This window comes from Vombatus ursinus, unplaced genomic scaffold (assembly GCF_900497805.2).
Source record: "Vombatus ursinus unplaced genomic scaffold, bare-nosed wombat genome assembly UNPS02014798.1, whole genome shotgun sequence".
NCBI classification, from domain to species: Eukaryota; Metazoa; Chordata; class Mammalia; order Diprotodontia; family Vombatidae; genus Vombatus; species Vombatus ursinus.
In genome coordinates, this window is record NW_020954576.1 from 43,509,915 (window position 1) to 43,523,995 (window position 14,081).

The window sequence follows — 14,081 nt, forward strand, 5'->3', positions numbered from 1 at the left end:
ATCGTTCCAAAGAGCCCAAAGCACCTTCCTATCTATTACTAATGTCCACAAACGTCACTGTGAGTGGGAAGAAGCAGGAAGAATACATTTTCTGTCTGTGTTGTTGTTGTTCAGTCATTTCAGTCCTGTCTGACTCTTCATGACTTCATTTGGGTTTTTTTGGGCAAGATACTAGTGTGGTGTGGTAAGGTGCTATTTCCTCCTCCAGCTCATTTTAGAGATGAGGAAACTGAGTCCAACAGGGTTAAGTGACTTGCCCAGAGTCACAGAGTTAATAAGTGTCTGAGGCCAGATTTAAACTCAGGAAAATGAATCTTCCTCACTCCAGGCCTGGCACTCTGTCCACTGCATCACCTAGCTGCTCTTTAGCTCTTTCTGTTTCAAAAGGGAAAAGTGAAAAAAAAAATAACAAATGGGAAAATTGAGGCTCAGAGAGATTCAGTGATTTGCTAAAAGGTCAGGGCCAAACTGAGATTCTTAAACTAGGGTTTTTGGACTTTGTGTTAAGCCTGACTAAACCCTCTAGAAGAGGCCTACTTCCTAGAGAGGAAGAGTTCCTTGTTAATCTGATGTGAGAGCTCACCTCTTTCTATCTGTACAGGTAGCAAGGTGCTTGGGAAGGCAACCCCAGCAGGACCTGGATTCTAGTGCTATCTCTTATACTAGTTGTGTGACTTTGAGCAAGTCACAGCCCCTGTAAACCTCAGTTTCCTCATCTGTAAAATAAAGATAAAAATACATGTGTAGCCTCACAGGGGTGGGGTGAGGAAAGTGCTTTATAAACATTAAAGCACTGTGTCATTATGAGTAATATCCATTATATGGTTGTTGTTAATATTACTTTTGTAATGGACAGGTGCACTAACCTAATGAAGCAAGCTTTAAGAGTTAAGATTCAGCCTTCCAGATAAATAAGGTCTTCCCTGCCTAAAACCTAGGAGTTCTGGTCTCCCACCCTAACACAGTGGAAGCAGTACACTTCCTTGTGACTCTCAGGAAACGGTTACTTCTAGGTTGCGGTAGTGTGTGATTTTTCCTTGGATCCAAGGACTGTCTGACCCTTTGAGAAGAGGGTGGAGGGAAAGTTCCTCATGCCTGGCCCATGTCTGCCTTTCAGACCCCAGCACAGATGCAGCCACCATCCAGGAGATCAGCGAGTCAGTTCTGGCTCTCTGGCTACCCACGGACTCAGCTACAGTCCTTCGGAAGATGAATGAAATCCAGGCCATTGCAGCCAGATTGCCTAACGTGGACCTGATTCTGTCTCAGACTAAGCAGGACATCACTCGGGCTCGGAAGCTGCAGGAGGAGGCAGAATTGGCCAGGTAAGGCTTGACCCTTTTTTTGTGAGGCAATTGGGGTTAAGTGACTTGCCCAGGGTCACACAGCTAGTAAGTCATGTGTCTGGGGCTAGATTTGAACTCAGGTCCTCCTGACTCCAGGGCCAGAGCTTTATGCACTGTGCCACCTAGCTGCCCCAAGGCTTGACCCTTTTGGCTTCTTCCTTGTCACTTATAATCTCCCAATTTGTTCTGGGGAGATAATGATTTTAGGACCCAGGCTGGGAGGTGGGGGAATAATGAGGGGAATGTACAAGATTATCTCTTATTTCCTTCTAGCTCTAATTACTATAGTCCTATGAAACTTGCTAGCTGTGTGACCTTACATGAGTCACTTACTTTCTCTCAGCCTCACTTTCATCATCTGTAAAATGGAAATAATAACAGCACTTACCTCCCGGGGTTGTTATGAGGACCAAAAGAGATTCTGTATGTAAAGTACATTGTAAACCTTAAAGAGCTCTATAAATATTAGTCATGGTGATGATAATGATAAGCCTTTGCCTATTAGGGACTTTACGTGGAGGATGATGAGTGTGGATTTTGCCACAAACTGAGTACCTTGAATATTCTTGGTTGGGGGTGGTTTAGTGGTGCCACAAGGAATTCAAGGTCAGCAGCAGGCTTAATGACATTCATGCATTGCATATACATGCCAATATACCTATTGCCCTGTATTCTCGACTGGAAATCTTGTTTAAAACTAAACCAAACACAAACATCTCAGATGTACCTGCCCATATCTACATCTGCCCAGTCTCCATCTGATATCTTTTGCAGCATAACAGAGCATCAACACTGCAAAGGGAAATTTGGAATCATCTAGTTATTTTCTAGGTGGAAATTTGGAATCATCTGATTATCTTACAGGTGGAGAAACTGAAGCAAAGAGAGATTTAAGTAATTTGCCGAAAGTCACACAACTAGGAAGTGGGAAGTTTGGGATTCTAACCCAGATCTTTTGATTCCCAAGTCAAATGCTATTTCCACTAATAGTAGATTTTGTTGATTGGTCTTTTCATGCAAAATGATACATATGAATATTTGAATAAGTTAGGGGCTTATTTTTTGGTCAGTTTTATGATTTTTTCCATCAAGTGATATAACAAATGCAATAGCACTTTGTTAACCTTAAAGCACAATATAAATGTTAGCTATTATTATTATTATTAGCATTAAGGACCTATGTCCTTACAAATCCAGGGTCTGAAATATGGAAAGGGATGGTCTAAGGTGTCTATTTTTTTTGATGGGAGGTTCTAACTTTTTTAGTGGTGTAATATTTGTCCTTGAGGTGGGGGGATCCAGAAACATAAATCAATTGATTCAGTTGTCTTAACCTCTTGCTTGGTTTGAGAAGTGGTGCCCCCGGGGCTGGTGGGATGGGAGTCCACGTTCTCCCCTTTCTCTCTTCTCTCCCTTTCCCTTTCCCTTTCCCTAACCGTAATCACATGTTAGGAGCCGCGCCATTGCTGTGGAGGGTCAGGTGGAGGATGTGGTGGGGAACTTGCGCCAGGGCACGGTAGCTCTTCAGGAGGCAGAGGACACCATGCAAGGCACCAGTCGCTCCCTGGGACTCCTGCAGGACCGGATCACTGAGGTAAGCCAGTGTTTGACGGCTTCTTCTCGTTTTTCAGCTCCTTCAAATTGGAAAAGTTAGAAAAGTGACCATTGGCTCACAGGGCTACGAAGAAGGTGAGGCCTCACAGAAAGGAGGCAGCAAGCCTAGTGAAAATAGGGAGTGTCTCTGGGGGAAAGGGGAGGAGAGGCATGTGAGGCTCTGAGTGCCATCATCATTGTCTCAGGAGCTACCTTAGGAAGTCACAGGATCTCAGAGATGGGAGAGTCTTCAAAGGCCACCTAGTACCTCTAAAAACTGTACCCAAGAGAAATCTCTTTTATAATATTCATTTATTTTTTTTCATTTTAATAGTGCCAGGCAGTGTGGTAGAATGGATAAAGAGTAGGTCTTAGAGTTAGGAAGATTGGAGTTCAAATTTTGCCTCTGACACAGACTGTGTAACTCTGGGCAAATCACTTAACCTCTGAGTCCCAGGCAGTTCTCTAAGGCAATAGGTTGCAGAGCAGGTAGAGGGAGTTTCCTCACTTGGAATACCTCATAGCAATGAAATTATAGTTTTGGTCCCTACCTCCATCCACCAACCCCCTACCAAAGGGTGCCAAACACTATGTTTGGTTCTGACAAATGTTTACCAGGCCTCTTCTTGAAGAACATCAATGGGAAAGATGCTCACTTGCTCTAAGCCAAGTCTTGGAAGAGCAGGAGAAGGAGGAGGAAGATCTGGGGCAGGAACAATGTGGGTTTTCTAGGTTAGAGCAAACGTTTGTAGCTGCTGATCTGGGGGGAGTATTTTTTGGGACAAGAATGAGGATACCCCAGGATGCCATGGTAAGCCAGAAGCTCTTTCTTTTTCCCACTTTCACCCCTGACTTTTTCTCCTTTCCACCTCCCTAGGTCCAGCAGGTTCTTGCTCCAACAGAAAGGATGGTGACCGGTATGACAGAGCAGCTGACCAGCTTCAGGGACCGGATTGAGCAGCTCCGCACCAAGATTAGGGAGCAGAGAGCACAGTCTTCCCAAGCCCAGCAGATTGCCCAGGGGGCCAATGAGCACGCTCTCAGTGCTCAGCAGGTATGAGGAGATAGCAGAGTCAGTCCCAACCACTGTGGACTGGGTTACCTCTTGGTGCAACATTGCTGGTGCCCCTCAGGGAAGGAAAGGAATGGGAATTTCTCTTTTACAGGCTGGGAAGTGGAAGAACCACTGTCTAGGTCTAATTATGGAATGTTTGAGGGGGGAAGGATCTTAGAATTTGTGTAGTCCTACCTTCCTCACTTTACAGAGAAGGAAACAGAGTTCTAGTTTATTATATATGCCTAAGGACATAAAATGAGCCTAAGGGTAGAGCTTGGATCAATCAATATGTTAGAAATGTTAAGTAAGTGCTAGGACTACAAATAAAAAGCTAAAATAGCCGTTACCCTCATGGAACTTACTTTCTAATGGAGGAGACAACATATACATGTGCAGTTTATATACACAACGCATACAAAGTGGATTCAAGGTAACCCTGGAAAGGAAGATAGTGTCTAACAGCTCCTCAGGGGAGTGGGGAAAGCCTCCTTGAACAGCCCTTGAGAGATGAGTCTAGAGCAGGGGTGGGGAATATGTAGCCTTGAGGCCACATGTGGCCTTCTGGGTCTTTGGGCACGGCCTTTTGACTGAGTCCAAGTTTTCCAGGACAAATCCTGTTATTAAGGAGATTTGTTCTGTGAAGTTTGGATTCAAAGAGCCGCACTTGAGGACCTAGCGGGCCACATGAGGCCTCGAGGCTGCAGGTTTCCCACACCTATTCTAGAAGAAAGTATTCATCAAGAAGCCAGGATTCTAAGAGTGAGTACAAGTGGGTCTAGAGAGCTTTCTGAGCACGAGGAGCAGCTAGTTGAAAGGTATGCAGATGGGAGATGCAGCACTGTGTGTTAGGAAGAGCAAGTAAGTTAGTATGGCCGGACTGGTTTCGACTGTCTGTCTGGGGCTTCAAACTCTGATACTCTTAGGGAAGCAAATTAGTTTAGATAACAGGTTACTCTCAAAATATCAGTTCTACTCTCCATTCCCTCTTTGGGACCAGAAGGCATGAAACTGTGCCATTCTCTGCAGTCCAAAGCTTTTCGGGTAAGGGATTAGGGTACAGGATTCAGGTACGTCCTGCAGAAGCTCCTCTTGGAACTGCATTCATTGGCTTATTCATTCAGTGCTTATTGGGCACTTCTCATAGGCCCAGAAGCATGCTGAGCAATGTGGGAGAGACAAAGAAAGCTATGATCGTTAACCTTGGGAGTCTTGAGAGCACCGAGGCTTTCTCATTTGGCCTTCGATGATTTACAGAGCAGCATCAGCAGCCTAAAGGAGAAACAGCATTAGTCACCGAATAAGACAAAAGCATAAATGTTTGTTGAGTTGGATCAAACTAAAAGGGCCAAGTTGTATAATCCACTCTCTCCTGTCAGCTCAGAAAAATAAAAAGCCAGTGAGTATCTCTTTTGTTAGCTGTTTGGCCCCTTATTGCCTTGTTCTCCCCACCCTGGTCCTAGAGGGAAGTTCATTGGACCACAGGATTTTTTATTTTAAAGAAGAGACTTTTATGATCATTTGGTCTTTTGGATGAGAAAACTGAGGGTTAGAGACATGAAATGACTTGCTCAAGGTCACAGAGGTTAAGTAGGTAGCAGAAACAGGATCTGAACACAGATCCTCTGACTTTCAATCCTGTGTTATTTTCCTTATTCTCTGCGGCCAATCTTGGTGAGCTCTGTGCAGCAGATTTGCCTTTGGGGGAATGGCATGTATGTGCCCCACCAGTCCCTATGCCACCATTTACCATTTATCATTTCAACTCTCTATGTTTTAGTTTCCTCATTTGTAAAATGGGAATAATCGTGTCTCTCATGGACCCATGGAGAGTGGGGCCTGAGGAGACAGACACTCAGTGCAATTGGAAGCTGATGGGGAAGCAGGTATAAGACTGTTAGTTGTTAGCTGGTGATCAGCAGGTACAAGTCATTGCCAGCGGGTGAAGTCAAAGAAATGAGCCAAAATATTGCTCGCCTCAGAGTGTGAGTGAGAGTAGGGCAGGAGGCCATGGGAGAAGCGTAGCGTCTGACCCAGACGTGAAGGGCATAGACCTGGGCACTCACAGATTCAAGTCACAACCAACAGTGATTTCTTTGATGCCAGGGCCTAACCCTTCAGGATGCTTTAATACTGTGGAGGTTCCAGGCATTGGGACACCTGCTCTAATGATCCTCACGCTGCCTGCTTTGGCAGGCTGATATGAGGAAGGTGCTTCCGAAACTGTGAAGTCCCTTAGAAATATGAGTTGTCCTTGTCATTCTGGTACCCCAGCCAAGTCAATGATGTGCTGTGTCAAACACAAAAGCGTATGCAAGGCATGGCCTGTGCCTTCAAGGGGTTGCCAGTCCAGATTCAAAAAGAGAAGCATAATTCTAGACTAGAACTATAATTCTAGAATTTACAATGCTAGATTAGAACTATACTTCCAGACTTAAGAATTATGGGCTCAAAAGTGGAAGGGACCTCTCAGCCTAGCTAGTCCAACTGTACCTGAACAGGAATATCCTCTGCAACATCTCTGACAAATGATCACCCTCTGCTTGAATACTTCCAGCGATGGAAGTTCGTCACCTCATAAAGCAGCCCATTCCATTGAGGGGCAGCTCTATCAGGGGAAAGAAGAATAACCCAGGGGAAACAACCAGAGGCTAAGATGACTTTTTTTTTTAAAGTACTTATGACACCATGAAGAGCTTCATTCTTTAATCTAAGGTTGCAGGTGGAGGTGGTGGTATTGTAATAAGATTATTCCTTTTAATCTCCTCCAGGGATTTGAGAGAGTGAAACAAAAGTATGCAGAACTGAAGGACCGGATGGGTCAGAGCCCCATGCTGGGAGAGCAGGGGGACCGGATCCTGAATGTCAAGTCTGAGGCTGAAGAGCTCTTTGAGGAGACCATGTCTATGATGGACAGGATGAAAGGTGAGGGTCATTTACCCTCCTCAAGGGGGAAATGAGGGCAGGAGTTTGGAGTTGGGGTTAGCAGGCTTCTCTACTCCTTCTTTGCACAACCTCTATACCCTCTTATTCTCTTCAGCACTAATCTCAGTATCTCAAATAAGGGCTGAACCTCAATCCAGAGGTTGCACCCCAACTCAGAGGCCCCTTTTCTGAAATTATCAGCACCGAGGATGCTTAGTTAAGAAACACATGTTCACTAAGTGCCTACTACGTGCAAAGCACCTTATTAGGTGTTGTGGGACATAGAAAAGGGCATCCCTCTGGGAAAGGATCTGATATTTCCTTTAGGTGCTAAGATACATATCTTAGGTAAACCTACTGTTAAGACTATTGGCAATGAGGAGAAATGTAACATAAATGCCAAATAAATACCCTGCACTCTTTTTTTAAAAAAATTTTTTTATTAATAAATTTATTTTTAGTTTTCAACATTTACTTCCACAAGATTTTGAGTTCCAAATTTTCACCCCATCTCGCCCCTACCCCCACCCCAAGATGGCATGCATTCTGAATACCCCTTCCCCTAGTCTGCTTCCCTTCTATTTCTCCCCCACTTATCTTATCCCCTTCCCCTTCTATTTTCCTGTAGGGCAGGATAGATTTATGTACCCCATTTCCTGTATTTCTTATTTCCCAGTTGCATGTGAAGACATTTTTTTTAAACATGTGTTTTTTAAAACTTTGGGTTCCAAATTTTCTCCCTTCCTCCCTCCCCACCCACCCTCATTGAAAAGGCAAGCAACTCAATATAGGTTATACATGTGCAGTTATGCAAAGCACTTCCATAGTAGACATGCTGTGAAAAACTAACTCTATTTCCCTTAATCCTATCCTGCCCTCCCCCATTTATTCTATTCTTTCTTTTGACCCTGTCCCTCCTCAGAAGTATTTGCTTCTGATTACCCCCCTTCCCAATTTGCCCTCCTCTCCATCATCCCCCTACTCTCTTGTCCCCCTTTCCCCCTATTTTCCTGTAAGGTAAGACAGATTTCCATACCCAATTGAGTGTGTATGTTATTCCCTCCTTAAGTCAAATCCTATGAGAATAAGATTCACTCATCCCCTCTCACCTTCCGCCGTTTCCCCTACACTGTAAGAGCCTTTTCTTTTCTGTTTTTTTTGTGAGATAATTTACTCTGTTCTACCTCTCCCTTTCTCCTTCTCCTAGTATAATCCTCTCTCACCCCTTAATTTTATTCTCCAGATATGACCCCTTCATCTTCAACTCACCCTGTGCCCTCTATCTATCTATCTATCTATGTATCTATCTATCTATCTAACTATACATACATATAATATTTTTCCTCCAACTACCCTAATGCTGACAAAGGTCTCATGAGTTACAAATATCATTTTTCCATGCAGAAATGTAAACAGTTCAACCTTAATAAGTGTCTTATGATTTCTCTTTCCTGTTTACCTCTTCATGTTCCACTTGAGTCTTGTATTGGAAAATCAAGTTTTCTATTCAGCTCTGGTCTTTTCATCAAGAATGCTTGAAAGTCCTCTATTTCACTGAATACCATTTTTTCCCCTGAAGAATTATACTTAGTTTTGCTGGGTTGGTGATTCTTGGTTGTAATCCTATCTCCTTTGGCCTCCAGAATATTGTATTCTATGCCCTGCGGTCCCTTAATGTAGAAGCTGCTAAATCTTGTGTTATCCTGATTGTGTTTCCACAATACTTGAATTGTTTCTTTCTGGCTGCTTGTAATATTTTTTCCTTGACCTGGGAACTCTGGAATTTGACTATAATATTCCTAGGAGTTTTCCTTTGGGGGTCTCTTTCAGGAGGAGATCGGTGGCTTCTTTCAATTTCTATTTTGCCCTCTGGTTCTAAAATATCAGGGCAGTTTTCCTTGATAATTTCTTGAAAGATAATGTCTAGGCTCTTTTTATGATCATGGCTTTCAGATAGTCCAATAATTTTTAAATTCTCTCTCCTGGATCTATTTTACAGGGCAGTTGTTTTTCCAATGAGATATTTCACATTGTTTTCTAATTTTTCATTCTTTTGGATTTGTTTTTACAGTGTCTTGATTTCTCATAAAGTCACTAGCTTCCAATTGCTCTATTCTAATTTTTAAGGAAGCATTTTCTTCAGTAATCTTTTGGACTTCCTCTTCCATTTGGCCAATTTTGCTTTTTAGGGCATTCTTCTCCTCATTGGCTTTTTGGACCTCTTTTGCCATTTGGATTAGGCTATTTTTAAGGTGTTATTTTCTTTGGTGTTTTTTTGGGTCTCCTTTAGCAAGCTGTTGACTTGTTTTTCATGATTTTCTTGCATTACTCTCATTTCTCTTCTCAGTTTTTCCTCTGCTTCTCTTACTTGCTTCTCAAAATCCCTTTTGACCTCTTCCAAGGCCTGGGACTGATTCATATTTTTCTTGGAGGGTTTGGATGTAGGAGCTTTGACTCTGTTGTCTTCTTCTGGTTGTATGTTTTGATCTTCTTTGTCACCAAAGTAAGATAATATAGTCTGACTCTTTTTGTGGTGCTTACTCATGATCCCGGCCAGTTACTTGAGTTTTAGACTCTTTGTTAAGGTAAGAGTCTGCTTCTAATGTGAAGAATGTAGTGTCCCAAGCTTTGGGGGGTTTGTACAGCTGTTTTCAGGGATACTTCTAGGGATCTGTAAATTTTCCATTCTTCCAAGGTGGTATGATAAGGGGCGAAGTGTTTCCTCTCCACCACCAGAACAAGCTCCACCATGCCAGCACTCCTCCTTGCCCCAGGACTCCTCCTCAGAACTGTGACCCAGATCCAGGCATAGGCAGAGCAAGAGATTCCTGCCTCAGCTCTGGCAAAGAGATCCCTGCAATCCCCCTCTGATCAGCCATTCGAATCCCCCTCAGTCTGTGGCTGGAAGTTCAGGAAGCAGCCGCTGCCCCAGAGGCCATGCTCAGGACTTGCAGCTGAGACCTAGCTCCTCTTTCACCGCAGGCACAGACTTTTCCCACTGACCTTCTAAGTTGTCTTTGGCATTCGTGGGTTGAGAAGTCTGGAAACCGCCACAGCTGCCCACGATTCAGTTATCTGAGGCCTGCTCCAGGTTCGCTGCAGCCTGCGCACCCACACTGAACTGCACTCCTTTCCCAGCCCAGGGCGATATACCTTTCTGATCAACCATCCAAGTTGTCTTGGGCTGGAAATTTGTTTCACTCTGTCTTTTTGTGGGTTCTGATGCTCTAGAATTTGTTTAGAGCCATTTTTTATAGGCATTTGGAGGGGTTTGGGGGAGAGCTCAAGCAAGTCACTGCTTTCCCTCTGCCATCTTGGCTCCTCCACTCCCTGCACTCTTTCTTTATGGAACCCTGTGACTAAAGTGAAGGGGTGAGATTCTGTTTTATCTTTGCCCCTGTCTCCACCAACAGATCAGAACCAGTCTGTCTGTGACTTAGTGGTTGAGTACTAGGTTGTTAGCCAGAGGCACAAAGGGGCTCAGTGCCTTGCCCAGGGGCCCAAAGCTAAGTAATTGCTGGAGGTAGGGTCTGATCCCAGGTCTTCCTAAACTCAGCATTTTATCCATTGAGGTACTGCTTCCTCTCTAATGCCAAGTAAGTGTTACAGAAAGTGTTTACCACTGATGTTGAGAAGAGAGAGAGACCCATGGACTGGAGTGGTGAGGCAAGGCTTCATGAGAAAGGTGGGATTAGAGCTGGACATCTAAGGAATCAATAAGGTGTTGGGGGGTAAAAGCAGGGAAGATGATGGCAGTGGGAGTGGGTATATTCAGGGCTTCTGGTCATGGCTGTTTTAGGAGTAAGGATGCTAGGTTAAAGAGTTTGGATATAATTCTATAGGCAATAGGGAGACCCAGAAATTTTTTTTAGCAGGGGTATGCCAGAATGAAAGGAGAATTTTTAAGGAAATTTGGTCTGGAATCTATAAACTGGCTGAATTAAAAGAGGACTGGAGATGATCTTCTGAACTTGTCTGTGGTGGTCAAGGGAAGGTGGAAGGGGGTGGGGAGGAGAAAGAGTAATCTAAGAATGGACAAGACTCTTTCTTTATGCATCCCTGTGACTAAAGTGAAGGGGTGAGATTCCATTTCATCTTTGCCCCTGCCTTGAAGCCCATCTGCCTTGGTAGCGGGGAGAGGCTGGGGAATGTGTGTGTGTGTGTGTGTGTGTGTGTGTGTGTGTGTGTGTGAGAGAGAGAGAGAGAGAGAGAGAGAGAGAGATAGAGATGAGAGAGAGAGAGAGAGATAGAGATGAGAGACAGAGAGAGAGAGAGAGAGATAGAAACACAGAGAGAGATAGAGACAGACAGACAGACAGGGAGGTAGGGAGAGGGAGGGAGGAGAAGAGACAGAGAGAGAGAGAGAGAGAGAGAGTGAGAGTGAGAGTTCCATCATCTATTCTTTTTTAATTTATTTTTTATTAAAATTTTTTATTTTAATTAATTTATTTTGAATTATCAACAATCACTTCCATAAGCTTTTGAGGTTAAAATTTTCTTCCCTTCCCTTCCCACTTCCCTGCCCAAGACAGCATGCAATCTGATATAGGCTATTCCTATTAAACATATTTTCATATTAGTGATGTTGTAAGTAAGAATTAGAACTAATGGGAGGAACCACCAGAAAGAGGAAACAAAATGCAAAAGAAGAAAAAAAATAACAAATAGAATGCTTCAATTTGCATTCAGACTCCATAATTCTTTCTCTGAATGTGGATTGCATTTTCCATCATGAAGCCTTTTGAGATGTCTTAGATGCTTGTATTGCTGAGAAGGGTTAAGTCTATCAATATTAGTCCTCACACAACATGGCTGTTACTGTGTACAACGTTCTCCTGGTTCTGCTTACTTCACTCAGCATCAGACCATACAAGTCTTTCCAGGTTTATCTGAAGTCAGCCTGTTCATCATTTCTTATAGCACAATAGTATTCCATTACATTCATATACCACAACTTATTCAGCCATTCCCCAATTGATGGGCATCCCTTCAATTTCCAATTCTTTGCCACCACAAAAAGAGCTGCTATAAATATTTTTGTATATGTGGCTTCTTTTCCCATTTTTATGATCTCTCTAGGATATAGCCCTAGAAATGCTATCGCTGGGTCAAAAGGTATGCATATTTTTATTGCCCTTTGGGCATAGTTCCAAATTGCTCTCCAAAATGGTTGGATCATTTCACAGCTCCACCAACAATGCATTAGTGTTCCAATTTTCCCGCATCTTCTCCAACATTTATCTTGTTTTGTCATGTTGGCCAATCTGATAGGTGTGATGCGGTACCTCAGAGTTGTTTTGATTTGCATTTCTCTAATCAATAGTGATTTAGAGCATTTTTTCATATGACTATAGATGACTTTAATTTCTTCATTTGAGAACTGCCTGTTCATGTCCTTTGACCATTTATCAATTGGGAAATGACTTGTATTCTTATAAATTTGACTTAATTCTCTATATATTTTAGAAATGAGGCCCTTATCAGAGAGACTGGTTGTAAAAATTCTTTCCCAATTTTCTACTTTCCTTCTAATCTTGGTTGCATTGGCTTTGTTTGTGCAAAAACTTTTCAATTTAATGTAATCAAAGTTATCCATTTTGCATTTTGTAATGTTCTCTATCTCCTGTGTGGTCATGAATTCTTCTATTCTCCATAAATCTGATAAGTAAACTATTCCTTGCTCTCTCAGTTTGCTTACAGTATCAGTCTTTATGTCTAAGTCATGAACCCATTTTGACTTTGTTTTGGTATATGGTGTAAGATTTTGGGGTAAGCCTAGTTTCTGCCATACTGTTTTCCAGTTTTCCTAGCAGTTTTTGTCAAAGAGTGAGTCCTTATTCCAAAAGCTGGGGTCTTTGGGTTTATCAAATAATAGATTACTATAGTCATTGACTACTGTGTTTTGCATACTTAACCTATTCCACTGATCCATCACTCTATTTCTTAGCCAGTACCAAGCAGTTTTGATGATTGCTACTTTATAATACAATTTAAGATCCGTAATGGCTAGGCCACCTTCCCCTGCATTTCTTTTCATTAGTTCCCTTGATATTCTGATATTTTGTTATTCCAAATGAATCTTGTTATTATTTTTTCTAACTCTATAAAATAATTTTTTAGTAGTTTGATTGGTATGACACTGAATAAGTAAATTAGCTTAGGTAGAATTGTCATTTTTATTATATTAGCTCGGCCTACCCATGAGCAACTGATATTTTTCCAATTATTTAGATCTGACTTTGTTTGTGTGAAAAGTGTTTTGTAATTCTGCTCCTAGAGTTCCTGGGTTTGTTTCAGGAGGTAGATTCCTAAATATTTTACAATGTCTGCAGTAACTTTAAGTGGAATTTCTCTTTCTATCTCTTGCTGTTGGGCTTTGTCGGTAATATAGAGAAATGCCGCTGATTTATCCATCATCTGTTCTTGAATCCTCTTTCTATCCTCAGATATGGAAGCAGAGCTGTTGCTGGGAGGCCGGGCCATCACTCAACGCTCAGCAGACCTGACTGGCTTGGAAAAGCACGTGGAGAAAATCCGGGACCACATTAACGAGAGAGTGCTCTACTATGCCACCTGTCAATGATCTCTGTTGTCCCCAAGCTCTGGGTCCTGCCAGTTTTTGCTTTTCCTTGGGGAGTAGGAATCAGCTCCTAACTCTACGTTGCCTCTCACTTTCCAAGAAATAGCCTAGAAGCCCTGGGTTTGTGGAAGCAGCTGGTCAGATCATTGGTGGTGTCAGATGAGAGGCAGTGGACTGGGCCACTGTGGTCTTGCCTTTGAAGTCTGCAAAGGCGCAAACAAGATTAGGGACATTTCAGATGGATAGAGGGGATTGCTGAAGCACCCAAACACCCAACTATTAAGTGGTGAATGAATGTGGAACAGTCACCAACCCAATAAAAATCTTTGTTTTGTAAAGGAGCCTGTTGCTGGCTGTGAGAGATTTGAAAGTTGTTTTTCTTTCCTTCACCTTAGTGTTTTGCACTTGTTTCCTTTTTGGTACAGTTAGTTGCATGGATCCTCTTAAGGGTCTGTGTGGAGCAGGAGAATAGACCAAATTCAGTTTCCTTCACCCACGGGGACAGATTTGCCAGCCTCTCCCTCTCCCCTTCCTTTTACCCACTGACTGGCTGAATGACCAGATCCCTTTGTCAGCTAGTGAC

General features: G+C 42.8%; 1 protein-coding gene across 2 annotated transcripts in view; it reads left to right on the top strand.

Moving 5' to 3' along the window:
- LAMB3 (laminin subunit beta 3) overlaps nucleotides 1-13,839 on the top strand; it is a 66,301-nt gene extending 52,462 nt beyond the window's left edge. For both annotated transcript variants that reach the window (XM_027871550.1, XM_027871549.1), the window contains 5 exons: nucleotides 1,118-1,325; nucleotides 2,799-2,940; nucleotides 3,817-3,993; nucleotides 6,765-6,918; nucleotides 13,365-13,839. In XM_027871550.1, coding sequence (XP_027727351.1) covers nucleotides 1,118-1,325; nucleotides 2,799-2,940; nucleotides 3,817-3,993; nucleotides 6,765-6,918; nucleotides 13,365-13,501 — 818 coding nt within the window. In that variant the 3' untranslated portion in view covers nucleotides 13,502-13,839. The remainder of the gene's footprint in view (nucleotides 1-1,117; nucleotides 1,326-2,798; nucleotides 2,941-3,816; nucleotides 3,994-6,764; nucleotides 6,919-13,364) is intronic.
- Nucleotides 13,840-14,081: the final 242 nt, after the last annotated feature.